General features: G+C 44.5%; 1 protein-coding gene across 8 annotated transcripts in view; it reads left to right on the top strand.

The window, feature by feature from the left end:
• The window catches only part of ELMO1 (engulfment and cell motility 1), a 531,552-nt gene extending 508,097 nt beyond the window's left edge, over positions 1 to 23,455 (top strand). For all 8 annotated transcript variants that reach the window (XM_084795120.1, XM_084795122.1, XM_084795124.1 and 5 more), the window contains 3 exons: positions 6,153 to 6,235; positions 16,369 to 16,446; positions 21,991 to 23,455. In XM_084795120.1, the coding sequence (XP_084651246.1) occupies positions 6,153 to 6,235; positions 16,369 to 16,446; positions 21,991 to 22,191 (362 nt within the window). In that variant the 3' untranslated portion in view covers positions 22,192 to 23,455. The remainder of the gene's footprint in view (positions 1 to 6,152; positions 6,236 to 16,368; positions 16,447 to 21,990) is intronic.
• The last annotated feature ends 816 nt before the right edge of the window (positions 23,456 to 24,271 follow it).

Raw genomic sequence — 24,271 nt, 5'->3', positions numbered from 1 at the left:
GCAGTCCCCACACTCCCCTACACACACACACACACACACACACACACACAGAGAGAGAGAGAGAGAGAGAGAGAGAGAGAGAGAGAGAGAGAGAGAGAGAGAGAGAGAGAGAGAGAGTGAACTGTGCAGGAGAATCCCCACACTCCTGACCCCACCCCGAGAATCTGCTCTCTCTTACAGAGCGCATCATTTATCTGCATCCCTACAGATGTCTGATCCACTTCTCAACGTGAGCGCAGGCATGTAGCTGCCAGTTGGTCAGGTTTACGAGTGGTATGCCCAATTGCCTAGGAAATTAGCAGCCCTGCAAGAGAGAAGAGGTGTGGAGGATGGCTAGCACCCAAGCCCTAGGAAAGAGCAGTTGCTGGGCTTTCCCACAATACACTGCGCCATCACCTCCAAAGCTCCAGAGAAAAGTAGGCGTGCAGGGAGAGCACCTGGCCTGCGTTGTCACAGAAGAGCACAGACAGAGTGGTGGTGTCTCCGTCCTCCACACTGGGTTTGGCAGTGGCCATGGCTGACATTGGTTCTGGGAGAAAGCAGCATTCTTCCTCCTGAAGATGATTCTAGGGGTCTTGTCCCCCCTTTTCCTCTGCAGCCTTAAAGTCCAGGGATGCAGAAATTCTAAGGCCATCTCACACTTTATCCCTTGCAAGATAGGTAGACATCTTATGATTTTAAGAATGGGAGTGCGGAGTGTGTGTTGATGAGACTGCATCTATCTGTGTAGAGGATCGGAGAAGGGGGCCCTTTCATATAATAATGTGAAATGAAACTGGGTACCTGAGAAGGCACTGCGCTGTCCAGGAAACTGCAGTTTGGAGCTTCAAGCACACGCCTGCCAATTCTATATTCTGCCTGGGACCTTAGAAGCAGAAAATGTATTCCACTAGAAAAAGTGAGTGTGTGTGTGTGTGTGTGTGTGTCAGAGAGAGAGAGAGAGAGAGAGAGAGAGAGAGAGAGAGAGAGAGAGAGAGATATCTTGAAACATTCGGCCCTAAAAGGGAAATCTCCACCATACCCCTCCCCTCAGGGCTCAGGGAACCCTGCAAAAGAGGAAGAGAAAAGAGTGTATGAGCCAGAGAGGATGGATGACACCAAAGAAACAAGGCCCTCTAAACACAACAGAGCCAAAGTGTATATGATCTCACGGAGACTGATGGGATCCTAGAGCTGAAAGGAGTGGACAATGCTCCCATCCCTAACCCAGAAGCTATCTCCAAATGGCAACCATTTGCAAATGAAATGTTACTTTCCTCCAAGGGAGCCTCACTGGGGCTAGGCTGCATGCCCAGCAGTAGATGGCCAACAGAAAATGAACTCGATGTCATCTTTGACGGGTCCTTGTCTTGATAATGTCACGTCAGGACTTTTCCTTGTCTCATCTTTTAAAATTCCATCTTTCCTCCCCACCCCTCCCCCACTTAGGTCTCCTGTGTATCTATTGTGGCTTCTGGTTTTGTCTTTTTGTAGGATCCTGCGTGTATAAATGAGTGGGTCTCTTTGTTTACATCTGTCTCTTGTGCCTTTTCTTGGACTCTTTTGTTTCTGTTTGTTTTATCCTATCCCAATGTGTTTGTTTTTGTTTTATTTCATTTCGTTTTCATTCTTTTGCTTTCTAATGAGAGACAGAAAAGGGAGGGATCCAGATAAGAGAGGAGGTGGGGATGAACTGGGGTGGGTAGAGGGAGGGGAAACTATAGTCAAGATATGTCTTATTAAAAAAATTTATGCTTCAATGACAGAAAAAGGAAATACCCTTAATCAGTGGTAAGAGTCATTGCTTTGCCACAAATTTCTGTCCTCTCTTGAGGCCAGGGGGTCTGTCTTGAATTAACCAGGGCTGGACAGTTAGGTATTGGTGGATCACACAGTTTAACTGCACCCTTTACTGCAGCAGGTACTAGTGAGGCTTGAAGGATGCTTCCTCTTCTGTGAGCTCTTGCTCTTCATATCCATTCTGATTGCCGGGAAATCAGGAAGGAAAAATCCGCATTCCCTTGCATCTCCTTCCACTCGGCTTCTGTCCCAGGGCTTCAGGCTCTCATCGCCATCACCCCTATCAAACAGGAGACTCGTTTGCTTTTTAGTCATGCCCAGTGCCCCTCAAGGCCTCTGTTTGAAAGAATCTAGGCCAGTTTTCTTCGCTCCCCCACATCAGAGGGACAGGGAGGAAAGCACAAGCCGATGCCCCCGCTCAAAGATTAAGCCTATTATAGAGGATGGAGAAAGCAGCTGATGGCCAGCCAGACAAAATGAGGGATTTGGGTCATGGAAGCACAGTGAAAAATGCAGGTGCCTCCATCCACTGAGAGAATTAATGCAGATTATTAGTAATGGGAATAATGGCAGAAGGCAGTTGCTAAGTGCATAAGGTATGCTTGGCACTGTGCTCAGAGCTTACATAAGTTATCTGCTGTGCAACATGAAGGTGCATTCCATCCATATTTTATAGATAAGAAAAGTGAAGTAGAGACGCATTAAGTATAACTAGTTGACAGTTATGGGTTTGTAAACAGTAAGATAGAGGTACTTGCAGGCAGCCAAATCAGCTTTGGGACCAATTTTAATTCACTATTTTTCTGCCTGGGCTAAAAATGATCTGGGACAAGCCCAAAGCGGTAGAACAAGAGGTTGGCCAAGCCCACAAAGACTTAGTTTCTGGTTCCAAAGACACAGTATGGCCCATCACTCAGTGCTCTGAAGCTGACCTTCTGGGTTAGGGAGAGCAGAACTCTGTCCTAACTGTTGGAGCAGCCTGCCTCCTGCCTCTGAAGCTTCTACTGGCAATATCTGCACACAGCAGTGTCTGTAAACAACACAGACTCAAGGCACAGAGCCACTTCCTTGAGGTGTTTTGCCTTGCCTTGCCTCCCCACCCAGGGAGTGGGGGTGGGGGGGTGGGGACGGACTAAAAGTGTTTAGTGGCCAAGTTGGTTCTTAATAATATTTTTTATTTAAATCATAATTAAAGTTTCTTCCAAAATACTAGCAATGAGTGTCTTGACTGTGTTTGGAGTGAAGACCACATTTGTGGATGTTCTTACTATGATGCAGGTACTGACAGCTTCCAAACACAAAGGGGCGGAGCCTACAAAGGAAGCATGGCGCTAAGACCACATGTGCCCCTGGCCAGCTGTGTGATGATGTATAAGGGATTCTTCCTCTTGAAGCTTAGGCTTGCCATCCGCAGGATGGCGGTGTTGAACTAAATCATACAGACCCTTCTTACCGGAGCAACTATGAGGGATGAAGGTGTGCCCCAGAGTAAGGGCATCACTTCTTTCTCTGGTCACCTCCTGCTTCTCCCAGCTCTGTGGCCCACTGCTTTATTCTCCCATGTAAAAAGAACAAATCAGAAAGTTAGCTTGGCTTTGCTATCCTGGGGCGCTCCCCACTGTGCGAGCATGGCCCCTCTGTTTCTGCCCTGGACTAGAGAGGGCCTTACTTTACGTTCTCCCCAGGCCTAATCTTCCAGTATATCCAGAGGAAAAGCTATGGGGGAAAAAAGAAAAAAGAAAAGAAAACACCTTTTCAAAATGACTGTATTTTTAGAATTTTGTGTTTTCTTTTTAGTCATAATCTCATGAGCGACACAGCAGCTTATCTCCCTGATATGGACAATGGATATTTAAAAATAAAATATGGATAGCCACAATATCCAGTGAAAAGAGATTTTCTCCTGTGAAGCCTTTGTATTAAGGATTCAAAAGACTGATCCTGGCAGTTCCATTCTACATGTTTTTAAAGCCAGGAGGTGACTTAATTTTGTAGAAGAAAGACACTGTGGAGTTCATTAAACATTTCACATCTCTACAATGTACTTGTGACTCAAAAGCTGGGCTAAACCTTAGGACATTTTTGGTTTGCTTTGCTTTGCTTTGCTTTGCTTTGCTTTGCTTTTCGTTTTGGTTTTTCAAGACAGTCAAGCCTTGACTGTCCCGGACTAGCTTTGGAGACCAGGCTGGCCTCGATCTAACAGGAGTCCCCCTGCATCTGCCTCCCAAGTGCTGGGATTAAAGGCGTGCGCCACCACAACCAGCGTTATGAGGTTTTTTTTATTGCTTTGCTAATTCAATTTAAAAATTCCCTTCAGTGTCTCCATTGCAAAAGTAACCAACTTCCCCAAGTATTGAGCTATGCTCTGCAGTCAGACCGGACACCAAGGCAGCGAGGCCAGTCCTTGGTGAAATCTGAGGTCAGTGTCCAAGGACTGACTTCAGGTCTCACAGATAGACTCAGGAAGCATAGTGCCCACTTACAGGATTCCCAGTCAAAGGAGACCAGGAGAGGGCCAGAGAGAGAAGGACTCTGAGATACAGGGCTGAGCCAGTAGGGAGAGGCCGGGGTGCTACACCGTGGTGCACAAGCAAGCAGCCCCACATCTAGTAGCTTAGCACAGCAAAAGGTTTCTTACCCCAATATGTTGATGAAGGACTGCTCCAGTCAGTTAGAGCCACAAGCTAATTTCTCCTTTGTCGTACATACCTACTTCCTCCTGGGTGGAACACAGGAGGAAGAAATGGCAGACAGGGACACACTTTAGTACCTTGGTCTGGATAAGTACTTTCTCTTACATTTCACTGGCAAGAGCTAGTCACAAGACTCCGGCTAACTGCAAAGGTTGCTGGGAAGCATAGTCTCCTTGTGCCCAGAAGGAAAAGCCAGATGTTGATATTGAAATTGAATACAAGGACCCTGGACAGAGTGTACTAGAATCAGGACTATGTGGTGCAGGAGCAGAGACTGGGAAGTGGATGGCAGGGAATCCTGCAGGGATTAGAACTCATCACACACACACACACACACACAGACACACACACACACACACACACACAGAGACACACACACACACCCTTCTCTGGGCTTAAGAGCTCAGGGCATGTTATCAGACTTAGGTAAAGGCTTAGTATTTCTGGGAGCTTAGCTTTTATACTATTGTTTTAATATACCATAAATTTATAATTTTGTCCTTATCAACACTGCAATCAGTTTCTTCTGTGGAAGTCTGAAGGCTTTAACTGTGAAAACTGCCCTCACATTCAGGAAAGGGTAAGAAAGTGATGGCTTCCAACCGTCCTTTGGCAAAGCCAAGCTAGTCATCTTGTGCAGCTAGATTTGCAATCCTCTGTGGGACTGGATGAATTGGTATTGAAGAAGGAGAAATATCTTAGAGTTTGTTTTTATTTTTATATCAAGGTTCTGAGCCAGGCTACTCGCCCTTGTCTCTCGCATCTGCTCTTAAAGAGAATTTTGAATGCAGAGCCCTTTCTGTTTCTTATCTCCTCCCTACGCCTGAACAAAGCACACGATAACATCATTCTGTGGAGCGGCATTACTTTCCAAAGGCTCTATCAGAAAGGAGAGTTTCCTTTATTTTATTGAGTTTATTTCCATTTCCCATTGAACAGGGAGAGCAAAATCCTCCTTACAGAGTTGTTGTGAGAATTAATGGCGTGGGAAAGGGAGAAGTTCTGGAGGAGAGTTCAGAACTGTTTGGAATCAGAGCCGGATCTACTTAGTCTGTTTATCCACCACTCAGAAACAAACAACATGGATGCAAATGCTGGGGGTATCAATACATCTAAAGCACTGGACATTGTTAGTCTGTTTATCCAACACTCAGAAACAAACAACATGGATGCAAATGCTGGGGGTATCAATACATCTAAAGCACTGGACATTGTTAGTCTGTTTATCCAACACTCAGAAACAAACAACATAGATGCAAATGCTGGGGGTATCAATACATCTAAAGCACTCGGCGTTGCTCCTGGCACACAGAAGCCCTTACAGTGTTAGCAGTAGAATCGCCTATCTTGCCATAACCACTGTTAACCTACTGCTGCATCTATTATAATACCATCACTTGTAACAACAGCACTGTGATGGGTGTTATTGTAGGTTTTAGTGAACCTAATTATATTTATGGAACTAGCATGCTACAGATACTTTTCATCAGAATATAATATGTGTGAGTGTCTAGTTTCTAAACACTGCCCCAGCTTGTCTTCCTCTTGTCCCTCCTCCTCCTCCTGTTCTTCGTGTAGAGGCTTCAGGCAGTGCCAGTCAACGAGTACCTTTGCCGCTTTATTGACATTAAACCTTTCAACGGTGTAGTAACGTTCGTTCATTGTTTTTATGAATTGCAGTGCCGGTGGCAGATATCAAAGCAGTGGTGACGGGAAAGGACTGCCCTCATATGAAAGAAAAAGGTGCCCTTAAACAAAACAAGGTATGGCTTCTAGATCATTGTAAATGGCTGTGTCTGTACAATGCAGGGAGCCACCGTGGCGATGGCAGCTTTCATTTATGCGTGCATTGGAGGGCTCACCGTGGAACCAACGGATATTTTATGTAGAGTACGGAGATGCATGCATTTTATGTAGAGAGCATCTCCACTTTCCTTTCCTCTTTCCTGATCCATTCCTTTCCTTTTCTAATGCCTTTATTCTTTCTCTACCTGACCACTTTTCTAGTGCTCGCTGTCTCTTGTTCTCCCACTCTGTGTCTCCTTCTTCTTCTTCTTCTTCTTCTTCTTCTTCTTCTTCTTCTTCTTCCTCTTCTTTTTTTAAAGATGTATTTATTATATAGGTATACAGTATTCTGCCTACATGTGTGTCTGCAGGCCATAAGAGGGCACCAGATCTCATTACAGATGGTTGTGAGCCACCATGTGGTTGCTGGGAATTGAACTCAGGACCTCTGGAAGTGTAGCCAGCCCCCTTAACCGCTGAGCCATCTCTCCAGCCCTCTATGTCTACTTTTAACCCTGGAAACTACAATGGCTGGTCCCCCTCTGTCTTTGTACGTCTTTCTCTACTCATCCCCATCCGTTCTATAGACCTCACCTCGTGTTCGTGGGATCCCCTCCCCTCCGCAGCCTCACTAGAGTCTCAGTGCAGCCTAAGACAGACAAACACCAGCTGAGCTGAAGAATATTAGAAAGCGTTAAGTACCCCATACCCTTCAGCATCATAGAAAAGAGACTACTACGTATCCAAATGCAGCTTAAGGAAAGCAATGCCCAGCAGTACATGTTTAGGTTCCCATTAACAATGCATCTCTCTCCATCCCTTTACAGTTTACCAACAAGGTTTCTATGTTATTTTATGAGGAAACAAAGTGGTAACATGATTTAGAAAGAACGAAAATCTCCTCCGTTTCTGGGTCAGAGGGTGCGTTAAGGAGCCAGTTCTTTGCTTATACCCCTTGGTATTCTGTGTTTTGGCTGTGTGTGGTTATTATACCTGTAACCCTAGCACAAAAGGGGAAGAGGCAAGAAAATCATGAGCCAGCATGGCCTACATAGCAAGATCCTGTATCAAAAAAAAAAAAAAAAAAAGTTTAGATTTACCTGGCTGCTGTAGACATGTGCCAGATGTCACATGAATCAATAATTTATTTCTTTGATTCTAAAAATAGTGTCTAGGAGGAACAGGAAAAATAAACCTTCAGATATCTTGTGCATCAATCAGGGTTACCATAGATAATCCCTGTTTTCTGATTCTAAATGAAGATAAAAGGTCATTGCCCTACAACTATGCTCCAGGAAAACAAAAGGTACTGTGGCGGTATGGTTCAAAATGTCAGAAAGGAAGGAACTGGCAAGGATGCTGTTTGCAAGATGCTTGCTCCTTGTGTTATATGGCTATAATACAACTCAAGTCCACATGCATTCCGTCATTGCTAAGCGCACCACAGCACTAGCCTCTAGAACATTCCAACGACAAGCACAATCCTGCAGAGGAGTGTTGGGAAGACTACAACCTGGGTAACCTGTTGTATAACCCCTGTGGGGGCTCCCATGTCAGAGAGACAAGGGCTGTGATGCTCATAGACTCCAAGGAGCACTGTAAGCTGTGGCAACAAATGCCAGCCTTCATGCTTTGCCTCTTCCTTCAACACCAGCGCCAACTTCCTTCAACACCAGCAGGGATCGCCATATGTTCCACATGTCAGGTGTTCCCTCTGCAGTCTCGGGGCGCACAGGCTCTGCTCAGCTCCACAGAGGTTCCTGCTTAGATAACACAGGAAGCCACGTGAAGAAATTGACAGCGTAAGAGTCTAACCCAGAGGGCTCGGCTAGGAGGGCAGGAGAGCAGTCGGCCAGGACATGACTATGCTGACTAGGCACTGGGAATTCTGTAAAATATTTTCAGAGGTTTCCTGTCTTCCCCCCAGCACGTGAAGGTCTTGAGAACTGTCACTCTCTTCCTGAGCTGAGCAAAATGGCAGGTTTGGCAAGAGACCCTGTGGCAGTCAATGAAATGGAAAGTGATCTAGAAAGATGACTAATGTCAACTTTGAGCCTACAGATGCATGGGTACACATGCATGTATACTCACATGTACACACATGTGAGCCCAAACATGTGAACACTTATACATTCATAGATACTCATATATTTCACACACACACACACACACACACACACACACACACACACTTGCATGCAAGAGAAACCATAGCCCAATTCTCTTGTTATATTAACATAAATTATCAATCTCGACCTGACTATCTCATTTCTTATTACGAATATGTTCCAAGGAAATTAGAGGCACACCTGCTCTTACCCTGAAAAGGAGGGTGAGGTGGAAAAGCTTACAAAAGAATCATCAGAACCAAGGCTCTGGTTTCTTTGTAGATTGTGTAAATCATTTGCCTTTTTACCAGAATGACACAGATATAGAGCTTGTCGGATTGGAAAGTAATAACTGTGATTTCAAATGTTATGGGCTACAATAGGAAAAGTCAACATTATACGAGAAGTGTTCAAATGAATTGGTTCTGTCAGAGTAGAAACGATAAGGACTAGAAGCTTAGATCAAAAAGAAAGCAGGAGTAGTATCCGAGAAAGAAAAGGCGCAGATAAAATGCAAATATTAGTTTTTTAGTCAGCCATGCAAAAGATTGCTATGTGTTGCTGACGACCATGGTAGTGAGAGTGTGTTGAGTGGTTAAAGCAACTGGAGAGGTGGAGCAAATGGAAGCTAAATTAAAGAGACAGGAAGGAGCAATTACCATGCTTACATTAGAAAAGAAGGCAAAAGAGAAGGGGAAGGAAAGGGACAGAACAAGTAGGTAGTGTCCCCAACATAGTCATGTTTTCCTAAACGCATCACCGATCACTTTCAGTATAAACAGTCTAAGTACAGCAATTAAGAGACAACTGTTTCCAAACTGATTTCTTACACAAAAATGACGAAAGTATACTTTTTAACTATACATTGTAAAAGCTCAAGCAAACGGTTTTGTTTTTAAGAAATAAAACAAAAATAGCACTACAGCTCAAGGAACAGAAACCTATACAGAAATAAAGGATAGACCATCTAAGGAAAACAACAACGATGACGACACAGGAGAGAGCCTGGATGGCTGGGGTCCAGGCTCTTTGCTGTGTGAATTTACTACAGCTCGGGAGCGTTAGTTCTAAGTGCTGTGTTGGGTTCTCCTAGCAGATTCTGGATAAAGATTAAAATGCGCCTGACCCCGTACAGGGCAGACCACTTAACCTTGAGGATGTCCAGGCAGATGTTGCCCCGGATGTCAGCGTTGGGGAGTGGGGAACACCGGGTGATTATAAAGGGTAGCATATGGAGAACTCTATAGAGAGTTTATACCTCAGCTCTTCACAGCTGGCACGTGCTCTACAGATGGCCCCTGTCCATTTGGAAAGGTTGTCTGATTCAGAGAGCCCAGAAACTCCCTTATCACCAGACAGTCTGAGGGGCATCAGCGCCTGTTGTGGGCTCTTGCCCACAGGGTCCCAGGTGGCACCCCATTTGTGGATGCTGGCAGTGTCCAGGTAGTGATTCAGGGAAGCCATCCTCAAGCTGCTGCCATGGCAACAGGAACATGGGCAGTACACAGCAACTATAAACTCATAGTCGTTAAGTGAAGAACCATATGCTAATTCCAATCAAAGGAAGTCTGGGGGTGCCTCAATTAACCTTATACAAACCAGACCTCAAAAGAGAAGAAATTATCGAGGAACTATTTTTTCCAGAAGGCACAACAACCTTACCTGACACACATGTGAATTTGATAAGAAGCATCAAAATACATGAGTCCAGAAACTGCTAGAGCAAAAGGGGACCTCAACATCCCTCCTTGATAACCAATAGAAATCAGCCAAAGGGCAGTCAAATGGATTCCAGTGGTGTGAACAGCACCACCAATCAGCTTGATCTAATTGACCTTAATAGAATAATCCAGCCAGCCAGCACAATACATGTTCTTCTTGGGCTCACAGAAACATTCACCAAGACATACATTGGTCCATAAAACTGTTTTGTTCAGTTTTCATCATGACAAAAATAAGATGTTTTATTTTTTCATAACAGTAATCTTGAAAGCATATTCTTGATTCACAACAAATTTAAAGTAGAAACCAACAGCAAAAATGCAAATATTTGAAAATTTAAAAACACACTTCTAAATAACTGATAATTTAAAGAAGTCATAAGAGGAATTACGTGTCTCAGGCTAAATAAAAAATTTTTAAACCAACAACTTATGTTGGATGCAGTGAAAGTATCGTTTATAAGGAAATTTATATTAGGTGCTTAGAAGAGAAGCAAGCGCTGAATCATTGATGTCCCTATCATAAAACACTAGAAAAGAGGAGAGACTCAGTAAGAAATAAATGAATAGAAATTAAAGATAATAAAACTGAAAATAGGAGAGGACTCATCAAAACCCAAGTTAAAAAGATGAAGGAAATTGATTATGTAGCCTGATGACAAGAGAGAGAGGGTGAAAACCCAAATCGCCAACATGGGCACGGCCGTGGAGACGAGTTCGCCTTCGTCTTTCAGGCCACATGCCCCTCACTTACAAATTCACAAACAAACTAGCAAATAATATTTTCTAAGGTGCTGGTGTTTTTATTATTTTCAGGATGCTCATTTTAAAAAATTGAATGGATGGACTATATAGAGAGTTGCTGTACAGTCCGATGGACAGCTGGGCGGGTAGGGCACACTGCTGCCAATAGACAAGCCTGACCACTTTGTGTTTGCCAGCTGTTGCAGCCACCACCACCCTCTTTGGGACTTATGGGTAAAAAAGGGCTATCTGCAGTTTCAAGGAAGGTGTGGCCCACAGTAGGGCCACACCTGCCCGGCCTGTAAAAGCCAAGGTATGGTGCTAGCCCTTCAGACAGTTTTTATAGCTAATGAGCAGCTTCTGAGATTTTGTGCAGCAGGGTTCTCCATGAGCTTAACTGCTGGGCAAGGCCATCTTATTTATCAGCATGAAGAAGTAGGGGGCTTTGCTCATAGAAAACTGCTAGCGACTTAGTCTTGTCATGCATTTAGCATTTGCTGGTGTCTGGCATAACCCAAGGCCGTAGCATGGAAATATCAAGGGAGCTGGTCCTTCCCTTGAGCTGTCTGTGCATTCGGTCAGGCAGCACTAAGCTTCAGAGATCTGATGAGCTCTAGCAAAGAGTGGTGATGAGGGCAGATGTGGCCCAACCTCTTGCCCTAGAGCAGTGCTTCTCAACCTTCCCAATGCTGCGACCCATTAGTGCAGTTCCTCAGGTTGTGGTGACCCCTGGCCATAAGGTTATTTTCCTTGCTACTTCATAACTGTAATTTTACTACTGTTATGAGTCATATTGCAAATATTTTGGGAGCTAGAGGTTTGCCGAAAGGCTTGTGGACCACAGGTTGAGAACCACTGAGTGAGAGTCTGAAACATTTAACAGAGGTTAAGACAACAGGAAAACGTCTGTGGAGACAAGAAGTAGGTGGCATGTCACAGTAGAGAAGTTTCCTGACACTCGAATTACCACAGGTGGGGAAAAAAAATTCAATGCAAGACTTGATTTTAAAGGAATGGGATTTCTAAGTTCATTTTCTGTAACTGTGAAAGTCTTTGGTAGTTTGCTGTGTGTCTTGGTCAGGTATCCCTGGGACCAACGTTACCAAAAGGTAGACTTCGGTGGCTCCTAGAGGTTCAGATGAAAATGCATTTCTGGTAAGGGACGCTACCACATTGCCATGCTCAGAAAGTAATGCAGTAAGGCTGCTGGTAGTCTAGGGGGTTACAGTTACTGCATTCATTGTCTGGCTTGGACAAAGACAGAGGACCATGTTATGGAGAAAGGGAAAGTCGCTGCTTTGTCCCGTCACTATGAGCAACTCCTGAGGCTGGGAGGCCAGCAAGTGAACACTGGCTTGGGTACTTTATGAGGCTTCTTTGTCCCCTCCCCTTTCCCCTATTCATCCTATTTAAATAGCCACTCCCATGCCTTGCTACCGTTTCTCCTTGCTGTGTCTCGTGGGAATAGGAGCCACCGTTGCAGTGACCTGTTCTACTTCCTGTGTCTACCTGTGTCTCCCTGACTGCTTTACAGAGCTCAGCTTCTGTCTTGCCAGGAGGCTCTCTAACCAAGATAAGAGGCAGATTCTGCTAGAACTCGATGTATCATTTAAAAAGCTCTTATCTTAACTAAAATTCCTGCCACTTGGTTGACTTCATTCATCATCATTCATTCATTGAGTGTACTGAGCATCTCCTTTGTTGCCAGGCACCAGAAGTACAGAGGTTAGGATGGTCCATTCCCAAGGTCTGGGTATCCAGGGAATTAAGATTTATGGATAAACATAGTTATTATTTATCATACATCTTAACAAAAAGGAAACACATATGTTACCAAGGCAAAGCTGAGACGAGGTCAAGAGCGAACGGCACCTGAGCTGGCCTTCCAGGTGAAGGGGACACGAAGAGGCTGAGGTGCACGTGCTCATGGGAGGGGCTGCTCTGCCTGGGGAAGAGGTCACAGCACAGCTGGACAACTGAGCTCTTGAGATGTTCAGATGCGCTGCAGCCAGAAGGGTTGAGAGGTCTACCTTCGTGAAGGGGGCAGGCTCTGCGCTACAGGAATAAGAGACAGCCTTTTTCCTTTTAAAATAGAAACTCAGGCCGGGCGTGGTGGCGCACGCCTTTAATCCCAGCACTCGGGAGGCAGAGGCAGGTGGATCGCTGTGAGTTCGAGGCCAGCCAAGGCTACACAGAGAAACCCTGTCTCAAAAAAAAAAAAAATAGAAACTCAGATTCCTAGGTGTGTAGATGCGATGCTATGAAATCTGCTGCTATATCTATGGTCATATTTAACACCTACATATATGTCAAACTGTATCATCTATCTTTCATCCAAACATTCCACCCTTAATGTGACTGGATCGATGGAGAACTCACATAGTTAAATGAGCTCTGGTGAAAATGGCCAATGTGTTGTTACCCAAAACAATATGAAAAATGGCAGCCAACACTGTACACTAAAGATACGTTGTGTAAAACTGTACTCGCATATTGGAAGCCTATCATGTACCCATGGCAGAATGCAGACTCAGATGCCTCCTAATGCTAAGCACTCTTTCTCTGAGTGTCTCCTCACTCTGCCCGTCTTGGGACAAGTCCCAGAGCTAGAGCACTGAGTGTGAGTTATGAGTTCAGAGGCCTCAGTGGGTGAAGAAAGTTTGCCTTCTCCTGGTCCCTCTTTCCCCTCAACAAGGCCCGTTCAAAGCCTTCCTGGACAGGACAAAGAGGCACTCAGTGGAGCAAGGTGGAGATGGGCTACTATTAGAGCTAGTTTTCCATGTAAATAAATCCAGAAAGAACAGACTTTCAACAGCGAGCAACAAAGCCTCAAAGTGTTAGGTATCTGTGAGTGGGGTGTGTGTGTGAGTGTGTGTGTGTGTGTGTGTGTGTGTGTGTGTGTGTGTGTGTGTGTGTGTGTGTGCGCCTGTTCAGCTGCCACCTGGAGCCTGTGTTCCTTATGGGCAGTTTGGACAGGTGGCAATTTCTGGAGAGTTGGCCTGAAGATTGCCATTGCTCCCAGCTCCGCATCCTCCCTTCTTGAAGTGCTGGAGAAACGACCTTCACCAGATGACTCAGTGACAGCAAGCCAGGATGTCAATAAAACCCATTAAAAATGATAGCACCCTTTCATGCAGGCATGCAGCTCAGAGAATTAATTCCTCCCACCCCTCCCAGGCAGCCCTGGTGAGATTAGAGTGGGAATTGACATTCTCACAAATTTCCCATTTCCTGCCTGTATTTATCAGGAATCTAGGTCACGACAGCTCAGATCCTTCATGTCCCGAGAAGTGTGAGCCAAGGGAGGGCAAAGCCCAAGGTCACCGTGCTCCTTCCTGCCTGCCCTCCGGCTCTCTGCAGCAGAGATGACGTCTCAGTTCCAACAGCCCCGTTGCCGGTGGTTGCAGCCCCTTGTCAAGGGCATGGGTCTTGGCTAGGTGCTGTTCACACCAGCTGTTGTCACAGGGGTAGGTAGGGCAGAAAGACCTTGGTGAAATTCACCTCGTGCTGTCTATTTGGGAAGGGACCTCCTTGTAGCTAGAGTCCCAAAGCAAAGCTGCCCCTCCTCCTCCTCCACTCTTTCAAGAACGAGTCAGAGTCCTCCCATTGAATGACTCTCACATCAATGAGGAAAAAGGCATTTCTATCTAAGAAGAATTTTATCAGAAACCTATTTTAAGGCCAAATAATGACCCATAGCTAGCACCTACTAATTCTCCCTTCATGTGCTAATTTCCAGTGTCTACAGGCTGCCTTATCACAACTGTGATCAATATGAACATTTCTCCTCGGTTTTTTTTTTCCTTCATGTAACATTAGACTCTCCTTCATGATCATCTTAACTATTTGTGATTGTTTTTAATACTCAAGGGAGCGGGAGAGATTTAATATTTCATAACTTCCTTACAAGTAATAATGTGTAGCTTTGGCTTACTTGGGGATTTTTTAAATACTCCCAGGAGTGGAATTCATGGTTGCTGATATATGTTGTTTTATTGACTTTTTAAAAAAGATGACATAAATTTACGGTACCACTAGTATAACTATTGCCATTTGATTATAAATCTAAAGGCGTTGAGACAGTGTTATGAAAACAAGTGCCAAACTCCTAGGAAAATGTGCTTTCTTACTTGCTTGACTGTTGCATAACTTCACTGAAGCTTGAATGGGGGGCTGAGGAAGAAAGTGAATAAGAAGTGAAGAGACAAGTTTATGCAGGCGAGCATCCATGACTCAGCATCCTTTCCTTCCAGGGTTTCTATTTCTGGCAGAATGAGGGGACCCTTTGAGTGTGAGATGCATCGCAGCCTAGCCTCAGAGCGCAGCTGCCCCTCCTAGTGAGAGGACAACTGGAGGTGAGCCAGACAGAGAACCCCACAGGAGCCAGAATAGCTCGGCAGTAAGCTGTGTTCAGAGTGGGGCCAGCTAACACAAGGTCTTCGGGGTTTATTTTGGAAGAATTCTTTAATTCATCTGAAATATTTTTTCTGGGGCATTGTGATGAGTCACTTGCCAAAGGCAAATCCACTCACAGATATCAAGGTAGGAAACGATATGGAGAGGTTTGGCTTCCTAGAGGAAGAAAAGTGTTTTATGGTCAGTTTCTCAGCAGTGCTGTTCCCAGATCATAATATGGCAGAGGTTGCAATCAGTGGTACCTAATAAGGGTGCAAAGAAGGTATGCTAGGGCATACATTATCACAGTACAGGATACTGGTATGGATGCACTTGACTCTTCCTGTCTAGATTAGGAGCCAGTGGGGTTCTAATGTGGGCTATTGGTTGATAGCTTCCAGGTGCTCTACTCTGCTTACTTCTCAAACCAGTAGAGTGGCTGTGGTACCCAATATGGGTATGGCACACCCTCTGATAAGTGTTTTATAACCTATGCTGTAGATATGGCACTAGGTATTTCAGCCAAATGTATCCAGGCACAGTGAAATGAAAGTGTTCTTTGGCCCTTGGCACTGTGGCGCTGGCCCATAGTCTGCACTCGGTAAGTTCACACCAATGATCAGTCTGTCTTCTGACACTGGCATCGTGCTTCTCCTCTGCATCCTATATCCTCTACTGGATAAGTCTTGGATGTATGTATCCTTTGCTGACAGTGGTACAAAGATCCAAAAATAGACATCAAGATATGGGCCTACCCAGAAGTCTCATTACCTCTGAATAGCATGTATATTTTGGGGAGTCCATATCTCTATGGGATTCTGTCTGCTAGAAGTGACTAAGATTGATCAGCCCTCGGTGCTGCTGATTGAAGGGCTTACCACCTCCCCGCCTTCTTGGAAGGGAGATACACAGCTTTGCCCGTGCCCCATCAATCTCTCCAAACCCTGCCCCATAAAAAGCAATGATAAGGCTGGTGCCCTGATCTCATGACAGTGAGATGGTTCGAGCAGGCCTGTGCTGAAGAAGAAGACTCATGCTGGCATCCTGGGGAAGCGAATCCCTTCCTTCTGCCAACCTCGCAGGTGTTCCTGTTCTCTGTACGGTGATCTCGTTTCACGTGGTGTTTTCTCCGCTCTATCCTAGGAGGTGCTTGAACTTGCGTTCTCCATCCTATATGACTCAAATTGCCAACTGAATTTTATTGCTCCTGACAAGCATGAGGTAAGTTAGGGTCTTGGTAAGGGTTAAGTGATGAGATAAAAACAAGAAGAAAATGCCGTAGAAAAGAAGAAATGTCACTTCTTGTAGGAACCTGCTTTTGAAAAATAATGATGTCGGGGCTGGAGAGATGGCTCAGAGGTTAAGAGCGTCACCTGCTCCTCCAAAGGTCCTGAGTTCAGTTCCCAGCAACCACATAGTGGCTAACAACCATCTATAACGTGATCTGATGCCCTCTTCTGGACTGCAGGTGTACATGCAGCCAGGACACTATACATAATAATAAAGAATAAATCTTTTTAAAAAAAGAAAAAGAAAAAGGATGATGTCTTGTTGACATGGAACAGAAGCCTCCTAAGCAACCACCAGCTACAACCCAGACGTCTTAGCAGCTGAAGCAGCAGCCGTGTGTTCTGCCCTCATTTGCTCTACTATAACAAAATGCCTGCGGCCATTTAGAATAACGGTTTACATCTGACCCCTTTTTTCAGAAGCTTGAATTTATGGTCGGTTGCCTATAGATGAGTGCCAGGTGCAGATAGAGGAGGAGCCTGTTTGCTTCTTAGCAACAAGGAGGCAAAGGGGAGTGGGCCAGTGTTTTGAGTATTCCCCTTTAGGATATACCCTCCAAAGACTCTTTCCACTGGGCCCACCTCCTGAAACATCCAGCATCTCACAAGAGTTCTCCATTCACACGGCCTTTGGAGGATATTCAGAGTCTAATCTGTGGAATGGTCAAAGGACAGAAAGTGTTGATGTGCCAATGGCTCAGGCTCAGCAAAGGCTTAACTAATCTGGAGAAAGAGGCAGCCCTGGCTAGGGCCTTGATGCATACTGAATATTTAATTTTTGTTCTGGAGCTTCCTCCAGATAAACTGGTATCTCTCTCTCTTATTCCTGGGACCATCTGATGAAGTGGTTTCTCCACCAAGTCTCCTGAAGCTATTTTAAGAGGTTTAGGGCTGCCTCTGCTGTTGGAATCTTATTTCCAAGATGCTTTCATTCCTTTTTGACATCTTGTTATATGTATAATTTGCTCCTCTTCTTGAAGCACACTGTCAGCTATATTTAAAATATTTAGCATAAGTCTAGGAAAATACATTTGTAAAATAAAGTAGCGGTTATGGCTGATTTAACTTTTTCTCTTGTAAATCAGGCCCCAACGTCATGCATGAAACTTTATTTTTAGATAATACCATTCAAATTTTGTTTTTCATGTAACTGCACAAACAGCATTTAGGAGGAAGGGAACATTTTAATAAAATCTGACTTTTGTTCTCATTTCCCTGAGGAGACTCAGTTAGTTTAAAAGGTATTTAGTGTCTGGTTTTCACTGGTTTGAAGGTTTTGAATAAAATTATCCATCCTAAAGAAAGAGAAAAGATTAGACACAAATCCTGCATTTAGAATGGTGCTTAAATATAATTCTGTGTCACTTGACATTTAGTTTGCAGAGGGGTAAGACTTTGTCTTCATCTCTCTGAAAATAGATAGCATATCCTCCTATTTCTGCTTTTTAAATAACGTTGTGGTTATGAACAGGCCAACATATCCAAGATATACAAGAGACAGAAAACGACCAAAAATAGGAGTTGAACTGTTACTTAAGTCAGTGCCAAGCTATTTTCCCCAGTGTGTGCATTAATTCCAGATAAGGCTAAATGCTCTGGCACTGCCAAGGTTTTTCTTTTTTCTTTTTAACATAGCTGCCACTTCTTATAGACTATATATATGCTTAGGAGAACTTTCAATTTCTTCAAGTAGTATCATTTTATTTTCATAATTGCTATCAAAATAGAAGGTTCTTTTGCAGATAGCCTCATTTATCAAGTAGAGGGAAAGAGGCCTCCCGAACCTGAAAACCTGACTGTAAGGAAACTGGTACCAGGGGCCTGGGAAGGGAACTTGTGGGGCAGAGCATTTGCTGTGCAAATGTGAGGACCTGAGCTCTAGTCACCAGAAGCCATGTAAAAGCCAGGTACCTGGGCCCACGTCTGTATTCAGTGCTTGCTTCTGCGGTGTGATGGGAGGAGGAAGTTTCACAGAAGTCCACGGCCTGCTAGCCTGGTGTGCATTGCAGTGGACAGCAAAAAACAGTCCCTGTCTCAAACAAAAAGCAAGATGAAGACTGGCATTTCCACCCTGTGATACACACACATGCACACGTACACAAGCACACATGCACACGCGCACGCATGCACACAGGCACACACACAGGATAATTGTAACTAACTTGCCCTACTCTATATCTGGCCCAGTTAAGGACTCTACAGATTTACAGTCATTCTGGAGAGTGGCTGTCTAATATGAGTCTCCCTGGCCTACCATCAACATGGCAGCAGGCTGCACTCCGTCTCAGAGATCAGCACCAGCCTTGGCCTCCATGGGTTTCATCAATGACAAGTTTAGCTCTCTCTGCAAACCATTGTCACATCCTGGTCCACAGTGAAATCATTGCCTTCTGACCCTTCCCTCTCTCTGACATTGAAGGCCCTTGGAATTATATTGGGTCACCCAGATAATCAAAATAATCTCTCTCTGTTATGGTCAATAGACAACAGCCTTGTTTTTCCACATAACTTAAGATCTTCCCTGGGTGCTGGAGTAGAAATACGGACATGGTTTACAGGAAAGTTTTCTGTCTACCCCCAGCTGCAGCATCATTGTTATATATAAAAATTAAAGACATTTGACAGAATACAAGGTACCAGGCAGATATTATGTTATACAGAGTTTATTAAATGAGGGGAGGAAAGGGGTAAGGGGTACCCCAGAGAGAGAAAGGAAGGAGAGAGAGAGAAAGAGTAGAAAGAGAAAGGGGAGAGAGGGAGAGAAAGAGTAGAGAGTGAGATAGAAAGAGAGAGAGAGTGGAGAGAGGGAGAGAGGGAGCCACATGGAGGGTCTGACTTTTATATAGCCCTGGGCAGGGCCACGCCCCTGTGGCAGATAAGCATTGATGTCACAGGTAGGCCGACTGAAGCAGAAGCCTAACAATCATTGTGGCATCTTTCTTTCCCAAGAGTTCCTATAACTGGTAGCCAGAATTCAAACCTACTTCAGATTCAGCCTTCAAGTAACCGTAGTGACGTTTTCTTTTTTTGTCACTTTGCCTCTTTTTTAAGAGTTAGCATCCACGGATGGTTGATTTCTGTCTAAACTGTGAATCCACTAGAGTTTGAGAAAGGCTTTGTCTCAATTCCATTATCTCATTTTTATTTACGATTGAGATAAACAGAAACAAGTCTTAACAATTGCTTATATTCCTAAAATTGGAATACATGATGGCGGGACAAATATTTGATTCCTTTGCCAAATTTTTAAAAATGGTAAGCATGTCCTAAAGAAGATAAAGAAGATGTGTTTGGTGTTTAAATATCATTATGAAGTCAGAATTTAAAAATACATGTGTCTTCATGTGTTGTTGTCTATATAGTATCCAGGTTACTCGATCCTGGATAATAAGTGCATCATCAAGTTGGCTTATGAATCCTAATGACACAGTCCCATGCCTTTAATGACTTCCTGGCTTTCTGGTAGGATTGGAAAGTCCAGGTTCAGCTTTTATGTTTCCTACCTATTTTTTTTCTATCAGGCCTACTTACTTTTAATAGGAATTAGTTAATTAATAATCAGAATCTTGATAAAACTTATTACAATTTGGTTATAATATTTAGGTTTTTCAGAAAACAGAGCTAAAAGTGAGATTTTTACTATAAAATCTGTCATGTATTAGTGCCGAGAATTTCAACTCCAATTCAGTAGTACAAGAGTTTTGTTTTATTGGTCAATGTAATTTTTGATGAAAAGGTCACTGCCTGCTGATTCTCAAAAGCAATGTTCCTGTAGGTTAATCTGTGCCAGGAAGTTAGCCAAGGCTGGGAAGGCTTTGTTCAAAGGACTGGGACTTGGGATCACTATGACATGCTGCCAGAGCTGGGAAGGTCTTCTGGAGCACAGCACTCAGTAGTGCCCATACCTGGGTGTTTTTCAGAACCACCAGGGAAACTCTTGTAAATAAAGTCTCCTACCTCTGCCCAACACAATCAATTCTCTCCAGACTGCAAACTAGGTACTTACTTCTACCCATTATTTGTGAGCAGATTGCTGGTTGGATGTGGTCAGAAAATGGTTGAGACTTTCATGAGCCCACTTACACTTCCAGAAATGTTTTAGCACCACACATGAGTTTTGACAGGCTACGTGTTTTGGCTAAGATCACATCGCTGAGGTAGAAAGAAGTCTTTACAGCCTAACGCTGCTCTCTTCAGGCATGGCACACACCAGTGCCATTGATGTGTATTGCAGAAGGTTTCCGATGCATCACAGTAGTCATAGGTAGCTATTGCTTCTGATAAAATCTTCCCACACACCATAGAGCACACCCTAGGCGACCACAAATGCAGTGCTTAGGCTCACTGGGGTCTGGAATTAAAACTTGACCCAGAGAGTACAGGAAAGGATAGAATCTAGAAAGCTTGGAATCCAGAACAAATGTTAAGAGGAATTCCAAGCCAGCAAGAGGCAAAACACATTGTCAGCACAGAGTCCTTCCTATATAGGCCCAGGGACCACTTAACAGGTGAATGAGCAGCATCCAATATACAGGCAGTTGTCTGAGATCCTGGCTCTTTTTCTAGATGCCAGGGCTTCTCCTTTGAAGTTAGAGCAGAACTCTTACCTTGTGAAGAGGAATTGGCCAAGAACAATATACAACTTCAGATAAATGAGACATGAATCCTTCTCCCCAGAGCTTCATAGTCTACTGAAAAGGCAAAGACTATCATTCATTTTGAAAAGAAAAAAGTCTGCTTAATAATGTCCTCCAGGATATGTTCCAAAAGAGATGATATCCGTAGGGACCAATCACCAGAAGCCTTGGGCATTAGATCCCAGAACACAGGAGGTCCAGACAGGCAGTCAACTACATCTTCCTACAGTGACCAATGGCGTTAGACCTTCTGCTTATCAAACACTCAGCAACTGAAGGCTACTGCCCAGCTCTTGTTTTACTACGAAACACAAAGGCCACCTTGGTTGGCTTCATGGTGAAACTGAGCTGTCAGTGTCTATGCTTTATAATAGATACACGGTAGGAAAGCATTGCCTATATGAGCAGGGAACTGTGGTGGGCATCCAGAAAAGGGAAGCTTGGCCTGCTGCTAAGTGTGTACCTATTGGGATGCATCCCACCTGTATCTTAATTAGCAACATCATACTGTAGAGTCAAGGGAATCTAGTTCTTTGTGTCCCATAGGGAAACATTCTTACACGTAAGAGCAAGCTTCTAGAATCAGGTTGCCCAATTCCCAATCCTACCCACTCCACCTTCTCCTACGTCACTCCATCCTCTGCTTTGGTTTTCTTAACTTGAAAAACATATGTTACCAGAAGCCTCTGCCTCTGTTAGATAGAAGGTATAGAGAGGGTGTGGGTACTAGTGAACACCTAGGGCAGCCTTGCACATGTGCCGTGTACTAAATTCCCATAGTTGCTGTCCCTGTTGTCGTCATCATCAGCGATGTTCACTGCCACCTCTTTTGTCACCAGTATTGCATCTGGACAGACGGCCTGAATGCACTGCTTGGGAAGGACATGATGAGCGACCTGACCCGGAATGACCTGGACACCCTGCTGAGCATGGAGATCAAGCTCCGCCTGTTGGACCTGGAAAACATCCAGATCCCAGATGCGCCTCCGCCCGTCCCCAAGGAGCCCAGCAACTATGACTTCGTCTACGACTGTAACTGAAGTGGCTGGGCCCGGACACATTCCTCCCAAACTGGAAGATGTAGCTATCAGTAGCGAGGAGCGCAAGCACACCCACATGTTGGGACTGTCCTTCGGTGGTGGAGGGAAGCTGCGGGCCAACCCTTCCTTTGGCCTCCTTTTAAGCCCTAGGGTTTTGTTGTTGTTGTTGTTGTTGGGTTTGTTTTTTCTTTTTTTGTTTTTTCGGTTTTTGTTTTTGTTTTTTGTTCTGTTTTTTTTTACCATTTCTTGGCATCTTACCATCTCCTCGAAACTACTTCCTGACTCAGTGTTTTAGATCAATTCCCACTGCTACAGCTCACTAATAGATCATGAGCAAAAGTGGCCACTACTAAGAAAGTCAAAGGGTCCCCTTATTCTAACCTGTTGCAGGCATTTGTTCCTTCCTTCTACCCTGGGGTAGGAAAGCCAGTTAGCCCCAAATTTCCTTACCAAATCAAGAGAATTGCCTAAGGCCAGGGTTGGGTAAGAAAGCTCTGGAAGACCAAAGGCCACCGCCTCCTACCCCTTTTTCTCTAGGCTTGTCTCTCATCGTCAGCTCTGTGTGAGGTGAGATCATTTCACAGCTCCTCTCTCCCCTCCCTGCCTTGGCCTTGCTCTGGTCCACCCTGGCCCCGTGTGTAGCAGCAGCAGCAGCAGCCGCCGCCTCACTATAGTCCTCTACAGCATCAGGTCTCCCAAACAGCCCACATGCCTGCTCCTTGTCTGCACTGTGACCCTGACCATGACCAAGCTCTCCTTCACACTATCTAGTTGCAGGCTTCGTCTCTTCGCCCCAGCTCAGACCTGCCTTCTCTATTTCTTCCAAGCTCCCAGCCCTTAGCAGAAAGCACAAGTGAAGTCATAGCCCTGCTCCATCTCTAGTAGACTAAAGCTAACCGCCATTGAAGGCGGCTGTCGCTTATCCAGCGGTTCTGTGTCACCTTCTCCCTGGGGCTCTTACTACAACCCAGGTTCTCCAGGGTGGTCAAGCTGTCAGACATCTAAGTTTACATCGTTGTAATTATTATAGGTCTTTACAAATTTACCAGGGTTTGGGGTTATTTTGTTTTGTTTTGTTGGCTTTGTTTTTGTATAAAAGAGTCTAACATTTTTTGCCAAACAGATATATATTTAATGAAAAGAAGAGATACATAAATGTGTGTACTTTCCAGTTTTTTTTTAATTATTTTAATCCCAAACATCTTCCTGAAAATAACATTCCCTTAAACATGCTGTGGAATAAAATTAAATGTGATGAGTTGGGGAGCTGGTGTTTTGATTTAGTAATGTGGGTGCTTGCTACTCAGTCATTAGCATCACCTGAGAACTTGTTAGAGATGCAAGATCAGACAACCCCTCCAGACTTCTGAGCTGGGCTGTCTGAGTACGTGTTAATTTGGGAAGCACTGATCATCAGCTCTAAGCATCGCTGGTATCATTTCTAGGAAGTGCATCCCAACTCCCCAAGGAAATGAGACTCAACTGTACAAAACTATGATCTATTCTTTTTATATGGCTGCCTCCTCAGCATACTCCCCCATTGTGTCCTTCTTACCTTTTCATGATTTACAGAGCCAGTCCAATTAAAGATGCTACTGACACCAAGGGAACACGTTTAACCATGGAAAAGGACTATAAACCCACACACCTGAAATCAGTTATGCCGAAACCAATCTAGCTGTGAATTCATAAGTTATGGTCAGAGCACAACGGGGCCTCTTCTTAGGTCAGCTCCCCTGCAAATGTCATATGGATCATAAACTCTAAGGGCTGGGAAGGCTGTCAGACTCAGTGCAATGCAGCTAAGCCACTCTGAACTGGCAGCCAAGCTGTAGGTGCACGCAGGGGACTGCTCTTTGTGGCTGTCAAGATGGTCAATTACAGATTGGCCTGGGCTCTCGAGTGACACGGTCCAGAGCACACCATGAATTGCAAAATCCATAGTCGGCATTCTCAGGGTGTCATCCTTTCCACCAGAGTGCCCACACCTGAGTGTCAGGTTGACATTTCTTCCATCCGTAGGCTTGAATCTTATTAACATGTATGTCCTTGCTGCCAGGGTCATCTGCTTCTTCTACCT

This window comes from Acomys minous (genome assembly GCF_964271855.1).
Source record: "Acomys minous genome assembly, chromosome: 9".
NCBI classification, from domain to species: Eukaryota; Metazoa; Chordata; class Mammalia; order Rodentia; family Muridae; genus Acomys; species Acomys minous.
This window is presented reverse-complemented; position numbering and strand designations above follow the sequence as displayed.